General features: G+C 46.5%; 1 protein-coding gene across 1 annotated transcript in view; it reads left to right on the top strand.

Moving 5' to 3' along the window:
- Gypc (glycophorin C (Gerbich blood group)) overlaps nucleotides 1-12,464 on the top strand; it is a 42,005-nt gene extending 29,541 nt beyond the window's left edge. Inside the window, exons 2-3 of the mRNA XM_036204977.1 lie at nucleotides 7,489-7,539; nucleotides 10,609-12,464. Coding sequence (XP_036060870.1) covers nucleotides 7,489-7,539; nucleotides 10,609-10,805 — 248 coding nt within the window. The 3' untranslated portion in view covers nucleotides 10,806-12,464. The remainder of the gene's footprint in view (nucleotides 1-7,488; nucleotides 7,540-10,608) is intronic.
- The last annotated feature ends 5,105 nt before the right edge of the window (nucleotides 12,465-17,569 follow it).

Below are 17,569 nucleotides of genomic sequence, written 5' to 3'. Positions count from 1 at the left end.
TCGTCATCACAGCCCAACTGCCCTCACTGTAATCACAGTGGTGATCTCCTTCATTGATCTCACTGTAATCACAGTGCTGGTCTCCTTCATTGACCTCACTGTAATCACAGTGGTGGTCTCCTTCATTGGTCTCACTGTAGTCAGCAGTCATGATTTCCTTCATTGATCTCACTGTAGTCAGCAGTGGTGGTCTCCTTCATTGATCTCACTGTAATCACAGTGGTGGTATCCTTCATTGATCTCACTGTAATCACAGTGGTGGTATCCTTCATTGATCTCACTGTAGTCAGCAGTGGCGATCTCCTTCATTGGCCTCACTGTAATCACAGTGGTGGTCTCCTTCATTGATCTCACTGTAATCACAGTGGTGGTCTCCTTCATTGATCTCACTATAATCACAGTGGTGATCTCCTTCATTGATCTCACTGTAGTCAGCAGTGGTGATCTCCTTCATTGGCCTCACTGTAATCACAGTGGTGGTCTCCTTCATTGGCCTCACTGTAATCAGCAGTGGTGGTCTCCTTCATTGATCTCACTGTAGTCAGCAGTGGTGATCTCCTTCATTGATCTCACTGTAGTCAGCAGTGGTGGTCTCCTTCATTGATCTCACTGTAATCACAGTGGTGATCTCCTTCATTGGCCTCACTGTAATCACAGTGGTGATTTCCTTCATTGATCTCACTGTAGTCAGCAGTCATGATTTCCTTCATTGATCTCACTGTAGTCAGCAGTGGTGGTCTCCTTCATTGGCCTCACTGTAGTCAGCAGTGGTGGTTTTCTTCTTTGGCCTCACTGCAGTCCCTTAGCATCTGTATTCAGCTGAGGACTTGTTGTACCTCCAGAGAACAAGGCTGAAAACATTGTAATCTCATAAGATCAGAAGGGTACAAGCATTACCAGAGTCAGGCACATGAGTCCCCTCTCCCTGACCCCTCAGCAACAGTTATAGGGGCAGGTAGAGGAACAGGCACATGACAGGTTCTCAGTCCTCAGTTGTGCTAGGTGTTCAGTGACATTAGCTGGTTCCTGAAAAGGAGACACTAGCCAAGAGTTGCGGTGGAGAGAGCTGTGATATGATTTTATATTTGTTTGATAAGAGAGTATGGAGACCTTTGGGCCTATTTACCAAAGGTAAATGTCACCCTCTTGAACTGTGCCCTGCAGTCTATAGATGCACAGTCATAAGCTCAGTGGTTCTTAGATCGGGGCTTCAACACCAGCACCAGCAGCATCACCTGAGAATATATGAGAAATGTCAGTTCTCAGATCAGGTGGGGAGACGGTACAGTTAGTTGAAGTGCTTGCCTTGAGAGATGAGGATCTGAATTTGGTTCCCCTAAAGTCCATGTTTAAAAACAGCCATGCATGGTGCCACATGCTTGTTGTCTTAGCACTAGAGAAGCAGAGACAAGAGGACTAGAGAATCTCCAGGGTTCACTAGCCAGCTACCTAGTCTAAACAAGACAATGAAAGACTATTTCAAAAAGCAAGGCGGATGGATCCTGGAAAATGACAGCTTAGGTTGTCCTCTGCTGTGCCCCTCCCCCACACCCCCCTCACTCGTAAGGAATTGCAAGTTCTCTGCCCCCATCACTGACTGCCTAGGGTCTTGGGGTGGAGGCAGCGATGGTCTGTGGTTCTCCAGGTCCCACTGGAGGAGTCTTGGTGTGCACACTTGACCTTGGGGATGAGAAGTAGCTCTCTCCTGCATCATTACCTGCCATTCAGGATTTCCTTCCTCTGCTTTGCAAAGAAGGAAAGGAGCCTCTGGGAGGAAAGAACACTGACAGGAACAGTTTTATACCACCCCAGGGTGTGACCCCATCTCAAGAAAGATAAGATGGAGGCACTGGAGAAGGACACCAAGATCCAAGAGTATTTAACTCCTTTCCTGTTGTTCGTTATTTTTTTCTCTTTTTGCAGAGGCCCGCCACCAGCTCCCAAATAAATTCTCTCTCTCTCTCTCTCTCTCTCTCTCTCTCTCTCTCTCTCTCTCTCTCTCTCTCTCACTCACACACACACACACACACACACACACACACACACAGGCTTATTAATACTTGTAAGGCTTCTTTCTTGCCAGCTCTCCTTAACTTATTCCATCTACCTTTTGCCTCTGGGCTTTTCCCGTTCTCTTACTTCGGTAAATCTTACCTGACTCCGTGGCTTGCTGTGTAGCTGGGTGGCTAGCCTGGAGTCTTCCTCTTTCTCTGGCGCCTAGCTCTCCCCTCTCTTCTCCCAGTTTTTCTCCTTCTATATATTCTCTCCGCCTGCCAGCCCCACACCTTTCCTTTCTTCTGTCTTGCTATTGGCCATTCAGTTTTTTATTAGACCATCAGATGTTTTAGACAGACACAGTAACACAGCTTCACAGAGTTAAACAAATCAACATAAACAAAAGTAACACATCTTAAAATAATACTCTACTACACTTCCCTGTGTAGGGCTTAGATGCCGTGCTCTACAGATGATGAAAGCAGTAATCTCTTCCTTTGCTATTCACAACCAAACAAATTCTCATAGTGAAACAGTGGGGCCCCCAACATTGTCCCACACTGCCACCCTCATCAACCTAAGGAAATCCCCTAGATCTCTCTGGTCCTTGATTAAGGCAAAACCAGGACTCACTGTGTTGACATAAAAAAAGAATTTCAGGAGGAGCTGGGATAATGAAGAGGGGATTTTATTCAAGATATTTTTATATAGGCTTAAGCATAGAGATTAGAAGAAAAGAGGGTACTCAGGAAGAACACACACTTGAGAGCCTGACTGTGGGCTTCTCAAAGATGCACAGAAACTAAGACGATCCCAAATCTCTCAAACCTCTCAAGGGTGAGTCACGATCCACTGTTGTAGCGTTATCTATTTGTACTAGTCAGGGTTCTCTAAAGGAACTGAACTGATAGCAGGAATATGTATATTTAAAGGGTTTTTCCTTTCAAGTGGTAGTCCCCATAATTACTATCTCACACTGGAGAGGCTAAGAATCCTGTGGTCGCTTAGGACTGACTGTCTCAGCAGTTATAATCTGGCACTGGAGGATTCCTGTAGAGCTGCTGGTCTTCAGTCTGCATTGGAATCCCAGGGAAGTAGGTTCTAATATAGGTGAAGGATGCTACAGCAACGAATAGCTAGACCTGCCAACAAGAGTGATGGCAAGTGGGTAAATGGCATGGCTTCCTTCTTCCGTGTCCGTTCCTCCTGGCTGCCACAAGGTGTAGATTTAGGGCGGGTCTTCCTGCCTAGTCTGATTAAGAAGATCCCTCACAGATGTGTGCAGCTGCTTGAGTTTTAATTAATTTCAGATGCAGTCAAGTTGGGAATTGAGAACCAAGATTAGCTATCATACTATACATCTCCTTTTACTGGATCTCAAGTTACATCTCTAAAGAATGTTAAGAAACTCTTTTTTCTTCTTGGTCTTTTGCTAAGGGAGACCAGTGAGCTGGTCTGGAGATGTCTTGGATGGAATTGTGACTCCTAAGGTAAACACCAGTGACCACTAGGGTTGCACAAATAGTTAGATACATTTCCTTTGCTTGTAGATGGCCTTTCCTGTGAGATTTCTAAAGAACTGCAGGCTTATACTAGGGAAAGAAAAAGGCTGCAAGAAGTTAGCAACTATGCTGTAATTCTTGTTTTGTTGATGAAAAGCTTCTGCTGGATTCCAGAATGAGAGGTCCATCTCTTTTCTCAGTCCACAGTTAACACAGTCTCCTCCCTAGAGGAGAACCCTGTTCAGTAGAAGTAACTCTACTATTGGCCATCTTTCATTTTTTTTTTAATAAGGCTGTCATCTGGACTTGGGATAAGGGGATTCTGTTTTATTCTTTGTCAGAAGAATAGCCACAAAGCCTTCTTCCTTGTCTGTATACATTACAGCTCAAGGGAGCTGATCAGTTGTGAGGTAAAAGTGAGTGCCTTTTGTGTGTGTGGTGTAAAAGTATTTCTGAAGAGGATATAAGGATAATGGCAGGAGAACATGGAGAAAGAGCCTGGGCACCTAAATCTTGAGTTGTGAGTTATAACATCATGGCCTTTCTTACCTGTTCCTCCTGGGAGCAAATCCTCAACAAAGAACCTCCTGAACAAGACTCCAAGTGGTACTATTTCGTTACTTTTCTCTTGTGATTAAAATACCATGTCCAAAAGCAACTTATAGAGGGGAGAGTTTATTCTGTCTTACAGTTCTAGTTCATTGTAGTTAGGGAGGCATGACAGTAGACCAGCATGGTGGAGCAAGAAGATGAGAGACCATATCTGAGCAGCACACAGGAAGCAGACAGTAAGAACTGGAAGAGGGGTGGGGCTGTAAACTCACTAAGCCTGCCCCACTGATGTACTCCTCCAGCACCAGCTCCATATCCTAACAGTTCCATAACGTCCACAAACAGTGCCACCAACGGGGGGAGGGGGGGGGGCTAAGTATTTAAATACATGAACCTATGGGGGACATTCCTCATCCAAACCACAACAGGTACACAGGGAAGGATGCCCTTCCCGACATGACCTTTGGAGCCCAAGTCTACCTCCTCCACAATGTCCTGTGTCTTCTTGTAACAGGACTATGTCTTCCCATGACAGAGACACCTGTCTTGGCAATCTGGCTTTGCAGAGTCTCAGGCTCTCACCATGAACTTAGAAAATTCATATAGATAATTTAGGGGTGCAGAAGGGAATGGCTGAAATCCAGGTGAGACTCCAGTGACCTCCCCCATGCCTTACTTCTATGAGGAAATGTCAACAAGCCCAATCTTGAGGTTCCCTTGCATAGCTTTCATAGTGGTGGCTGTGCTGTGTGGAGGATAACATTGCAGGACACCATGATTCCTGCTGCTAGTTAATGATGCAATAAGAAGACCCTCAGCAAATGTTAGCACCAAGCTCTTGAACTTCCCAGCCTCCAGAACTATGAGCTAAATAAACATATATTCTTTACATTACACAGAACTCTAGCTGCTAAATCCATTTGCTCTTATGTGCATGCATTCATTCACACCTTAGTTGGATGTTTATTCAGTATTTACCAAGTGGGCAGCACCCAGTTTCAGACTGTCCATGGCAATAGGAACCCTGAGACAGAAATTAGTACCAGCTTCATGGAGTATTTCTGTGACAGATCTGACTGTGTGTTCTGGGAAGGATTGTGGAGGCATTTGAACTCTAGATCAGAAAATCCACTGAGTGCTGAGAGCCCAGTCTTTGAGCTTTTTAGCCATCTATGCTGTCTTAAGCAAATGTTGTTCTTTCTTACTGATCTGTAAGGTACTGGTAGTCAAGAATAGTCCAAAATCCAGGTACACATACCATCCACTCATGTGTCCATGGACTCATTCATGTGTTGGGTGAATATTTTTATTCAGAACCTACTCTGCGCTCCATATTAAGTCTCAGGCTTCTATTTTCAATGTTGGGCCAGAGTCCAGCATCCAGTTGAACTTGTTTCTTCCTGCTTGTGGGCTGTGAGTACTTTGAACTAAACTTAGAGCCCAGACACTGGCTCCAGTTGTTCCTCCCTACCCCTATGTATGTATTCTGTCCATTTGCTAACTTGATATCTGTAATACCTGGTTTTATCCTCCCATCCTGTAGGTCAGCACTGACCCCAGGCTGCTTTCCTGGCTCTGTCCTATCAACTACCCCACCAGACTCTAGCAGCCAGTGTTTAATCAGATCGAGGCATGTCCATGGAAACTACCCAGGAAGAAAGATCTCTTTGCACTCTAATTGTCATGATTACCTGAGCCTGGTGTGAATGTCTCTGCTTCAATGTGTAGTGAGATTTCTAATGTAGTACTGCTATACCCATAGTCTAATAAATCCTCTACTCCTGTGTCTCCAAGGAGAGGAGGTATCATTTGTAGTAGCTAGAGGTACCGTTAAAGGAGGTTCCCTGTGCCAGATCCAAAAGCCTCAGGAAAACATGAGCAGCAACTTCAGTAACTTGGGTAGGTCCATAGGATGGGCCTTCCCCAGTGGACAGTGAATACGAAGACCTGGATTGGGGGAGAGTGCTCACAGGGAGAGGCTGAGAGGAGGTATACCCCAACTGAGTAATGAAGTCCCAACCTGCCAATGAATGAACTGTGTGACCATCACAAGCCTGAGCTTGAGTGTTTAACCTGTGAAATGGCTGGTGGTGGCCAGCATCTCTCAGGAAGACCACTGAGATAGTAGGTGTGAGCCAACAACCAAGCCAAACGGTCCATGTTACACAGTGGTGCAGATCTTCATCCCACCACAGATAACCTGATGAGTGTCTAGCCAATGTGGGCCTCTGTGATTGGATGCAGTGGCATTGCATTGACTTTTCCTGGGAAGGTGGTGAACAATTGTCTGTTTGCCCCAGATATGGCTCCAGTGGCAGACCAAAGTAATGATTCTATCCAAGTCCAACTTGGCCAGCCAGTGACTTTTTGGGGGTTTTCTTATCTAGAGCATGGGTGAAAGTTTACTTATAGGAGTGTGGATAACCCCAAAACAGATCCCTCAAAGGCTGGAGAGATGGCTCAGCTGGGAAGTGCTCATTGTGCAAGCATGAGGACTTGAATTTGCATCCAAAGAATTCATGCTAAATGGGCAGGTGTGGTAGGATGCATCTGTAACCCTAACACTAGAGGGGCACAGTGAAGAGGAGCCATGCAGCTAACTAAGTGGTCAGCCATCCTAGCAGAGTCATTGAGCTCTAGGTTCTGTGATGGTTACTGTCTCAAAAAATAAGGTGAGAAGTCACCAAGAAAGAACTGTGGCCTACACACACACACAAGTACACAGGCACCCACTTACAAATGTACATACCCATGCAAACATATACATATCCCAAACACACACACACACACACACACACACACACACACACACACACACACACACATCAGTAGTTATATCACCACATCTTGGATGGTGAACTGTATCATGGAGTCCACTTCTGGTTAACCTTCTGTGTCCTGTGTGCTCTAGCATCTCCAACAATCACTTGTGGCTGGGAGAAGCCGGAAGAGAGTCACGGGTGCAATCTCAGTTGAGGGGCCTAAGACCTGCTCCCTCCTTCTATTAGGGGATGTCTAAAGCTCCATTGCCATCATCATAAACAAATGTAGCCACCTCTGTATTTTTCTGCTCATTGAGTTGCCATGGATACCTGGCCAAGGTAGTCTCTACTCCAAGATGGTGAACACATTATATCCAGGGGGAAAAAGTCAACCACACATCTACAAAGTGTGGGTGTGGGCTTCTGTGCTGGAATTTAATGGGGGAACTGACATGGTTCTGGAGGGCCTGGGATTCACAGGGTGTTCTCGGCCTGGTTCAGAAGCCAGGCAGAGCAGGGTCTGTGCCTTCCAGCAGAGGTCTTTGTGCACTGTGCTGTTCCCTCTGCAGGCAATCACTAAGCTGCTCACAAGTGGTCATGGGGTATGTACTGGCCGAGGTGCTTCTGGTTGTGGGGAGTCTTCCTTTCTCACCATACATTTTCACTTTTGTCCACAGAGCCTGACCCAGGGATGTCCTACAGCGTAATGGAGATCGCCATCATTGCAGGTGAGCTTGGCATGGCATGCCCTTCTGGAAGCCAAGAAAGACCCTGACCAGAACTGGCTTGAGGATCTGTGTGAAAAGGGGGCGGTGCTTCTCTCCTACCCAAGTTTGCTTCTTGTTGCTGTATAAACACCATGACCAAAAGAACCCTGGGGAGGAAAGGGATTTTGTAGCTTGTACTTCCATGTCACAGTCCATCACTGGGAAGTCAGGGCAGAAACTCAAGCAGGGGCAGAGGCAGGAGCCATGGATGAAAGCTGCTGACCAGCATGTCTCCTCTGGCTTGCTCAGCTGTTTCTTGTAGAGGCCAGGACCACCTACCATGGCATGGAACCACCCTCAGTGGTAGCAGAAGCCAAGAAAATGCCCCATAGACATGTCCATAGGCCAGTCTGGTTAAGGCAATTCTTCAGTTGAGAGTGTGTGTATAGACATGTGCCCAGTTGACAAAAACTATCTGTCTCTGCCCACCCCACCCCCCAGGGGACTTTAAGGATGGAAAGGAACACTCCCATCCTGTCTGGAATGTCACACATGGTGCCTGAGGGAGCAGGGCCAAAAAGGGGCTTGTTACACATGTCAAAAGACATCCTTTCTCTGGACCTTGGATCCCCAGTGGCTCAGGCTGGAGAATGAGTCACCTGAGTGTTATAAATTTTTTAAACATGATAAAAAAAACAGATTAGTAGAAAAGGAAATCAGGACAAAGTCCTCTGAAGAAGAGCTTTATTTAGGGTAGGGTGGTCAGAGCACAGTGGCAGTAGCAGCCATAAGAGGCCCTGAAGTGGGAAGGCATTAGGAGAGAAGTGCCATGTATAGCATGATAGGGATTCTGAAGGGAGAGCGCCTTCAATTCCCAAAAACAAAAGCAGTTTCTGACTCTGATTGTTTTGGGGGGTGATGGTAGGAGGTAGAGATGATTTCACACCATGTGACCTAGTCTGTGTGCTAGGAGTTAACAAAGCGGGAAGACCTTAGGTCAAAGTAGGGTTATAATCCAAGGTTGTCAGAGTTCTGGGCATCAGCTAGGCTTGCTCCCAGATGCAAAGGAGGGGGCAGACTCAACTGCTTGTGAGGATTGCGAGGTCTCACTGCTCCCCATGGCTGGATTTGAAAGAGACTTCGGGAGGGTTGCCTGGGTTTTAGGAGAAAAAAAAGCAGCAGCTAACAGGTGTGTCCTAACTCTGTGAAGCAGGCTTGCGGTACAAGTAGATACACTAACCTAGACTTCGAGGACTTCACGTCTCCCTCATCTCACGCTGCCGTGACTCACACTTCCATCCTAAAGGTTGGACCCTGGGCAGGTGGCTCAAGAGCAACCAAGCTTGGGAGGTGTCCTGCCCTGCTCCCTTTTTCGTGACGCACTCTACTCACTAGCTGGCGCCTAGCTCAGAGATCATCTTCAGTTAAAAATAAAGAAGCCACAGGAAGCCATCCGAGACGCCTGACAATTTCATCTAGCTGATCATTCTCTTGTCATTTGGGCCCTGAGCCTTTCCATTTCTCAGGAAGTATTAACAGGCACAGTGTTCCTGCGACAGTCGTAAGGAGCTTAGGAAATGGTTCCATACAGATGAGACATGGAAGCTATATTATTCCCCAACATTATTACTCCAATAACCCTGCATTCTAAGTGAAGATAGTTTGACTCTACCGCTTCAGACCTAGTGAGCAAATCTGAAACACCTAGGGATTACTGCCCTTGACCCTTCTGAATTTCCCTTTTCCAGACCCTAAGTGATCTGACCTCTCCTTCCCCACTTCTGCTCTACTTCTGTGATTCCTGGGACCTAACACATCCTTGGCATTGACCGGGGCATGTCATCCACTGACTGGCCAAGTCTACCTCTTCTAGAGACCTGGACATCCTCACCTCCTGACAATGAATGGTTCAGGATGGATAGGGACAGTTCTCCAAAGAGCACCTCCCCCACCCATATCATACCATACCCAGTCGCCTTTGTCTCTTCCTGCTGTGGATTCTATGGTGGGTAGCCAGTTCTTCCTAGTTTTCTGGGACTTTTAGTCTGGGTGCAGAAATCCCTATATGGAAATGGAATTGCCTGAAAAAGTGAATTCTATAGGGCCCTTCAACTTCAAGCCAATATAAGAACTTGTGTTGCTGGTGGTCTCCGTAGAGACAGGGTATTGGAAGAATTGATAAGCACCCACAAGGGTTTTTATTCCAAGGCAAAGTAAAAATTACAGAGTGTGAACGCCATGAGAGAACAGTGGGTCCTGAGCAAGATTTGCACTAGGGTGCCCAGCTGCCACCTGAGTTTTCCTTTTGTGGGTATAGGAGGAAGGGGAATTGGATGCTAGGAATGTGTGGGTGAATTGTTTTGAGATTATAACTTAATTACAATATTTCTCTCTCCCTTTCTCCCTTCAAATCCCCCCATATATCCCTCCCCCCTCTAAATTTGTGGTCTCTATTTTTACTCATTTCTATTGCCTGCATATATGTATTTGTACATATACATATTCCCAGATATAACCTGTTTAGTTCATACAGTGCTCCCTGTATGTATGTTTCCAGGGCTGACTGTTGGCCACCAGCCAAGCAATTACTTTTCCTTGGAGAAGGTCACCTGTCCCATTACCAGCTTTCATTGGTTGCCTGTAGTTCTTTGTGTAGAGTTAAGACCTCACAGGATTTTTTTTAAGTCCAGTTTGGCAAGTTCATTTGGAGTCATCCTTGTTCAGCTAACATTTGGGCAGTCATTGGGTGAATTTTCATGTTGACTGATGGACTCTGGTTGTGTGAGCTTTTGTATACTATGCATGGCCTTTCCTATGATGCATCTGATTTTAATAACATTCATGCTCAATCGTGCATAGACATAAGATAGCAAATAGAGATTCTTTTTACCCAGGTGATCCCCTATCAACTGGGGAAGGTTAGTAGTTCCATAGACCCAGATACCACTGTATTATTTCGCTGATTGGCCATGGCTACCTGGCCTTGTCAAGGTGCACTCTACTCCAAGATGGCACGACGTTATGGCCAGAGGAAGAAGTCATACTGCATCACTGCCCCAACCTGACCTGCATCCTCTCTCCCTCTTGCAGCTGTGATCACTGCAGTGGCCTTGGTCCTGGTCTGCCTCCTCTTCCTCATGCTCCGCTACATGTACAGACACAAGGGCACCTACCACACCAATGAGGCCAAAGGTACGGAGTTCGCCGAGAGTGCCGATGCAGCCCTGCAATGTGACCCTGCCCTCCAGGACGCCGGGGACAACAGCAAGAAGGAGTACTTCATCTGAGGGGTAGCAGACCTCACCTCCCTGCAAGATGTGTCTGGCTGCGGGAGAGAAAGTGCACCCACTATGTGCCACCATTATCAACATCAGGAAGCCCTCAAGGGCACCCCAAGACTCTTACTGTGGAACACAGGGTGCCTGCCAGGAAACTGATAGAGGTGGGAGAAATCAAGACACAGAGCACCTCTTCCAGGGACTCGACGGCCACCCAGCAGCCAGCATTGGCTCTACGAGGAATAGAGAACATCTGGACACACAGGTCTCCCTGTACAGTGCAGGTCTCATCTCACTAGCATGAAAGTTCTCCTCAGTGTGCATAGGGTGGTTGGGCCTGGAAATGGGGATGTATAGAAGTGTGACATCTATAAGCTGACTGGGGATACTGGCATCAAATGTCAGTCCTTGACATTTGGGGAGAACAGCAGGTACCTGAGCTAAAAAGCACCTTTGTCTCCCATCAACGAAGCTCAAAATGATAACAAATAAATTTGTAATGCAACTGAGCATTCTTTATCTAAAGGCACTACTCTAAGTGTCTAGGAAACAGTAAATGCCACCCATTGCTGGCTTTTCTCTTGTATAACATTGTGTCTGTGTGCATGGGGCAAGAATTAGCCAGTTCTGGCAGGAGGAAGAATGACCTTTACCCTCACTGGTACCAGCTATGCAAAAGAAGTGGAAGGATGAAACACGGTGATTGGGCTACTGGCTGATGCACTGATTTTTTTGATAAATAATATTAGAAAAAGAGAGTTGTGTTCAACAACCGTGAGTGAACTCCATCAGCCCTGGGTTTGGGTCCTAGCTCCTCTGTACTGGTCTTAGGGCCTTAAGCCATGCAGTTGACCCCTCTTGCCTTAATGCTGGAATTTTTCAAGGGGAAATAATGCTAATTGTGTTACCCTCTGATTCCTAGCTCCCAGCATCGTGGGCAGGAACAGAGTATCAGATACTAGGTAATCACTGTATTCTTGGGTCCCTGAACTCACGGCTTGCCTGCGTTGGCTAATGAGAGTTCTTCATTGCATCACCTCTAAACATCCTGAAAAGCCACCAATTTGAAATGAATACTAGGGAGAAGATGAACTAATTAACCAACCCCTTCCAGGTGGGATTCCCAGTGGCTCTGCAGTCGCTCTGAAACCAACATTGGTGAGTTTACAAACTGCCCCCCAATGTGCCCAAGTGATCTCAGGAGCCCCTCCCCCCAGCTGTGTTATCTCCAACTAGACTCCATCAAAAAAAAGACCTGTATCATATTCCCTGGGAAGCTAATAAGGATATAAGCCCAGACAAGTGTGGCTACCATCCAAAGGAGCTGGAAGTCCTGGGAATGCTGTGTGGAAGAGAAGCAGGGATGGAATTATATGAAGGGATTGGTCAAGTGCCAGATGACCCCAGATTGATAGATGTCTCTGTTCTCATCTATGAAGTCAAAGGCTGGCTCCAGCTGTCCCCATTCATCTAGAGAGACCTGGTCTAAAACCCTAGCGGATGCTTGAAACCAAAGGCAGTATTAAACCCCTTGTATTTGACTTTTGTGCACACACTTACGTTAAGATGTAATTTTTAAATTACGCACAGTAAGAAATTAACTGCAGTAACTCACAGTAAAATGGTATAATTATAACCATAAGCTGTAATAAAAGATTCTTGAGACTATGACTTGTTTATTTCTGGAATTTCTGACTGAATATTCTCAGATGACAGTTGGCCATGAGTAATTACAACCTCAGAAAGCACCAATGGGCGGGGGCGGCTGCTGTTATCTGCCCACACCTAACACTGTGCCACACAACAGCAGCCTGGGCAAATGACTGTAGGGCAAAGCAAACAGGAAGTGTAGTCAGGTGTAGATGGGCGTAGAAAACACCATAATGGAGCAGAGTTGAAATTGGATAGGTGTATCTAAATCTCCACAAAGCCTGGTATCCCATGGCTCCTGAGGAAGGGATGCTGAGATATGTTACACTTTCAAATGGACTTGGCCAGAGACCTACCGTGTCTTCACAGAATATTTGTGGTTTCTCATAATATTTACTTAATGTCTGTGGATGGGGCTGTTGCACATATGTGTCGGCCAGAGGAAAACTTGAGGGAGTTGCTTCTCTCTTATTATATGGGTTCCTGAGAACATGTCTAGGAAACACTAAAGGACTTCTAATTTCCTCCTGTGGTGACGTCACTTCCAGTTTTTCAGCGTGCACAGCTTGGGGCTTTGTCTTCATGAATGTAAGCACATGTGGCTGTTCAGGAGGCACAGGAGAAGCACCCATGCCACCACAGACATACCCCTCCTTGTATAGGATGGTCCTAGTGCCCCTGGGCCTCCAAAAGGACTGACATTCCTATCTGTCCATCTGTCCTTTCTTCCTCTAGTAGGCCCAAAGGCATTTGTGTTGTCTGTGGGCACTGAGAATCAGTCTCCTGTGCTCATACATGTCTGTCCTCTCATGTCAACCTCATTAACTGCCTAGTGACTAGAAACCCTACCAGAATAGCCCAACGTGCAACCCAGCCTGGGTCAGTTCCAACAGCAGCAGTGAGGACCAGAGGACTGGCTCATTGAAGGTGGCTCAATCAGATGCCACCAATAAAGATGCTATCTCTAGTGAGTGCAGAAACCAGAAGGCTGTGCCAAAGGGTAAAATGAATAAATGAAGTAGTGCATATACATATGCATGACCACATGTGAGCCTGTACAGTTGCACACACTGAAGTTTTCACAAGCTAGTAAGGAGGAAAGGAAGGAAGAGGAGGTGAAGAAAAAGAGAAGGGAGACAGGAAAAAAGGGGGCCTTGGAAATGAAGGCTGGAGGAAGAGAGCACACAGTGAGAAGTCCCAGCTCCATAGCATGAAGGCCTCCTTTAACACCCACAGTAACCCCAGCCAGTGCAGATCCTTTCCTGCCCCTTAGCTCTACAGAGATTCAGAAAGGCTGGGGACTGCTGGAGGTCAGGGGGCTCCCAACAATAAAGGAACACGGGGACCTGGTTGTTCTTCTTTTGGCGAGTTGAAGATGATCATCTAGGGCTCTACAAAGAATGCAGCAGGAGCACCTGGGACTTGGAATTCTAGAACAATTCACTAGTTGGGAAGCCAAGCACCTGAGCCAGGTGTCTTTGTCCAGCACCTTTGCCAGTGAAACCTGTCGTCCAAGGACACCATTCCTACCTCTGCTGAGAGCTTACCTAGTGTGATAGAACTTTCTGTGAGGGAGAGCATCACGAGGGGCAGCTGGTCTGTCACTGAGAGTATAATTAAGACGGCAGCAGTATCTATTGGGTCAGTAACTCTCCATTCATGCCTCAGGGCTAGAGGACAGCCCAGCCCACTCTCACATTCAAAGGAATAGACCACTGGATAGCAACGTGACAAAGCAACCATGTCAACCCTTTGAAATAGCTTGTGTTGCTTTCTAGAAAACCAATCATCCTGCAGTGAAACCAGAGCTGCTCCTTGCCCTGTGACTGCATGATCTGGTCCTGTAAACCCAACATCAATTGAAAGTTTCATTGGTAAAGCACTTGTCCTGCCGGCATGAAGACCTGAGTTCAATCCCCACAACCCACATTTTAAAAAGCTGCACTTGGTGGCATACATTGATAATCCGGGTGATGGTGAGGCAGAGAGGTGGGCTTGCTCATCACCAACCCTAGACTACTTAGGTAAACCTCAGGCCAATAAGAGACTGTGTCTCAAATAGCAACTTGGACAGCAACCAATGAACAACACCGAACGTTGTTCCTTGGTCCCCACACATGTACACATGCACACACAGAGAATGCATGCATGCATGCACACATGTGTGTGAACACACTTTTTTTTCATGGGCTCTTTAAATGACTTCCTATCACCACTCTCTCAGAAACCAGGCCATGCCCCCTCTAGCTTGCTTTCTTTCTCTGGGACAGATAGTTAAGAGGTTACATAGTAGCCTTGAAGCTCCTCCTTTAGTGGCTTCAATACAAATTTATGGTCCCATCAAGTACCTGGCTCAACATGTGCCAGGAGTCACATAGGAATCACACTGTGTAAAATTACCCACTATTCCCTAAAACCTTAAAAAAAAAGTCATATATCCCCTTGGTTCTGAGGAGGATTTCTCTGAAGTAGCTCCTCTCGTTCTTACTTTCCTCCTCCTTCTCCCTCTTCTCCTCCCTTTCCCCTCCCTTTCTGTCTCTTACACCCTCCCACATCACATTTTACACAACAGGTATCTTTCTTACCTTTTACTTTAAGTGATTTCTCATAATAGTCACAATTCTCTCCCACCTCAAGGTCTCACTATGGCCCCTTGATTGCAAAGAGCCCTCTCCTACTGAAGCTCATTCTGAAGGGTGACTGGTCTCACTTCCTTTCCATTGAAACTGCTGGTTTTCTCTCCTTTCCTTTGCTATAATGACATGTGTGCACTCACACACACATGTAATTTATACACCTGGTCTCAAACTCAGCTGACCCTACTGTATCTTACAGGCACTCAGAATACTTCCACCTCTTGCCAATAGAACTGGGCAAAATCACCGAACCCAGTGCCTTCGTATAATGAAGTGTTGGCCATCGTGTGTAATTTCTTGACTGTTGTAGTGAAAGCAAAGACTAGAGAAAACAGGACTGTGTGTGTATACTTTCACCCTGCCATACAGCCGAAAACCACTGAGCTAGAGCTATCCAGGGTCAGGAATCATCTGTGTTTAGTAAGGAACTTCAGAGGTGTGTGTGTGTGTGTGTGTGTGTGTGTGTGTGTACAGAGACAGGCACACATTTACTAGGTACTTGTGTTTAATTGGAGACCACATAGCTGGAAATGCTATTTCTGCCTTCAAGAGTCTGAGGCTTAGTAGAGAAGATGTATAAATACATATGCAAATATTCATAGCTCTCAAGTATCACAAAGGCTGAAAGCAAAGAAATGGTAGATAAATTTGAAAGCTGAAAAAAAAAGAAGAGACACAGTTTAATCTAAGACTAAGGCAGACTTAAGAAGAGCCCCAGAGAGGAAGGAGGTTGAGTCAGCAGAACAGAAGGTAAGAGCTGAACCATAGAGCAGCCAAGGCCCCAAGCTAAGAAAGTTGGAGTTTCTCACACTTGAATCAGGAGCCACTGAAATAACAGGCGGGGCAACATCTATCACAAGGTAAAGGTGGTGGCCAGATCACACAGGACTCAGAATGGACTGTGCTACAGAGGGCAAGGGGGTGGGGAAAGAGCTCAGTCAGTGAAGTACTTGCCTTACAAACATAAAGACTCAAGTTTGACCTCCAGAATCCAGGTAAAAGGCTGGATGAAGGTTCATTGTGCAGCCCTGAAATGAAGCCATACTCCCCAGTCCCCAGGGCTCAAGGAACGTGGTAGAAAGACTGTAAGAGACAGTGTTCAACGATTGGATTCCACATCAAGATCATGACGGGAAAACGTACAGAGATGGCCAACCACTAAGTGGAAATCCATGAACTCTGGACCAACAGCTGTGGAGCCCCCATGGTACTGGACTAGGTCCTCTGGGTAAGCAAGACAGTTGTTTAGCTTGAACTGTTTTGGGAGGGGCCCTAGGCACAGGGATCGGGATCCATCCCTGGTGCATGAGCTGGCTTTTTGGAGCCCAGTGTCTATGGTGGGACACTTTGTGCAGCCTTGGTGCAGGGGAGAGGGACTTGGACCTGCCTCAACTGAATGTACCAGGCTCTGCTGATTCCCCTTGACTTGGAGGAGGTAGGAATGGAGGTGAGTTGGGGGAGAAGGCTTTAGGGCTGGAAGAGGGAGGAGAGGGGAATCTGTAGTTGGTATGTAAAATGAATAGAAAAAAAATTAGGGGGGTGTTTGAGACAGGGTTTCTCTGTGTAGCTTTGTGCCTGTCCTGGAATTCACTCTGTAGCCCAGGTTGGCCTCACAGAGATCCATCCGCCTCTGCCTCCTGAGTGTTGGAATTAAAGGTATGCGCCGTCACCACCCGACGAAAATTTCTTAATAATAAAAAAGATGAAAAAAAGAACAGTGTTCAGAGAAGATGGCTGTGACACAGTGTCTTCTGAACACCTGTGGCCTCTGTAGTTGTTCAAAAAAGTCTGAGTAAGATCCAGCCAGTCAGCTTTGCAGCGCTGGCTGGGGAGGAACTCCTGAGGCCCTGCCCAAGCTGAGGAGCTGTTCCCAGTTGAAGGCTGCTGGGGGAGGGAGAGTCAGGCTTTTTCAAGGATGAGGCCTCCCCACCCCCCAGGTAAGCTGCCTATGTTCCTGTGGGTGGGCTGCTGGAATTGAACTCCAGGCTTATTTTAAAGGAAAGAGAGAACATAAAGTTGAGTGCAATCAAAATGCCTTTAAAACTAGGCCAGCCTGAGTGATGAGGGAGTCAGTCTAAAAACACAAGGTGTGGTATGTCGCCCATCCTTTCTCACCCCTTAATTTATATTTGGGAGGTGAGATTCCAGGGCAGAGAAGAATGGGTCTGTGTGCTCAACCCACTGCTATCAAGAGATTTCAAGAAGTCTTTAAAGACAGAGGTCAGAGTGAAGGCTAATGACAGACCTGATAGATGAGGTAATTCATGAAGAGAAGGGCCTGTGAAGGAAGACACTGTTGCAAAACCACAGCTGTGGCCTCGTGGACCCTAGAAAGACCCAGCTTTGGAGCGTGCGAATCCCACAGACAAGGAGTGAGGTCCACGCTAAAAGCAAAGGCATTAACTAAAACTGCAGGAAAGCTGAACTCAGTCAGCTCTTCCTAACAGCCCCACACAACGTGTTCTCCTTCATCTTCCTTCACCACCA

This window comes from Onychomys torridus, chromosome 13 (assembly GCF_903995425.1).
Source record: "Onychomys torridus chromosome 13, mOncTor1.1, whole genome shotgun sequence".
Taxonomy (NCBI): domain Eukaryota; kingdom Metazoa; phylum Chordata; class Mammalia; order Rodentia; family Cricetidae; genus Onychomys; species Onychomys torridus.
The sequence above is the reverse complement of the archived record's forward strand: the minus strand, read 5'-3'. Positions and strand labels throughout refer to the sequence as shown.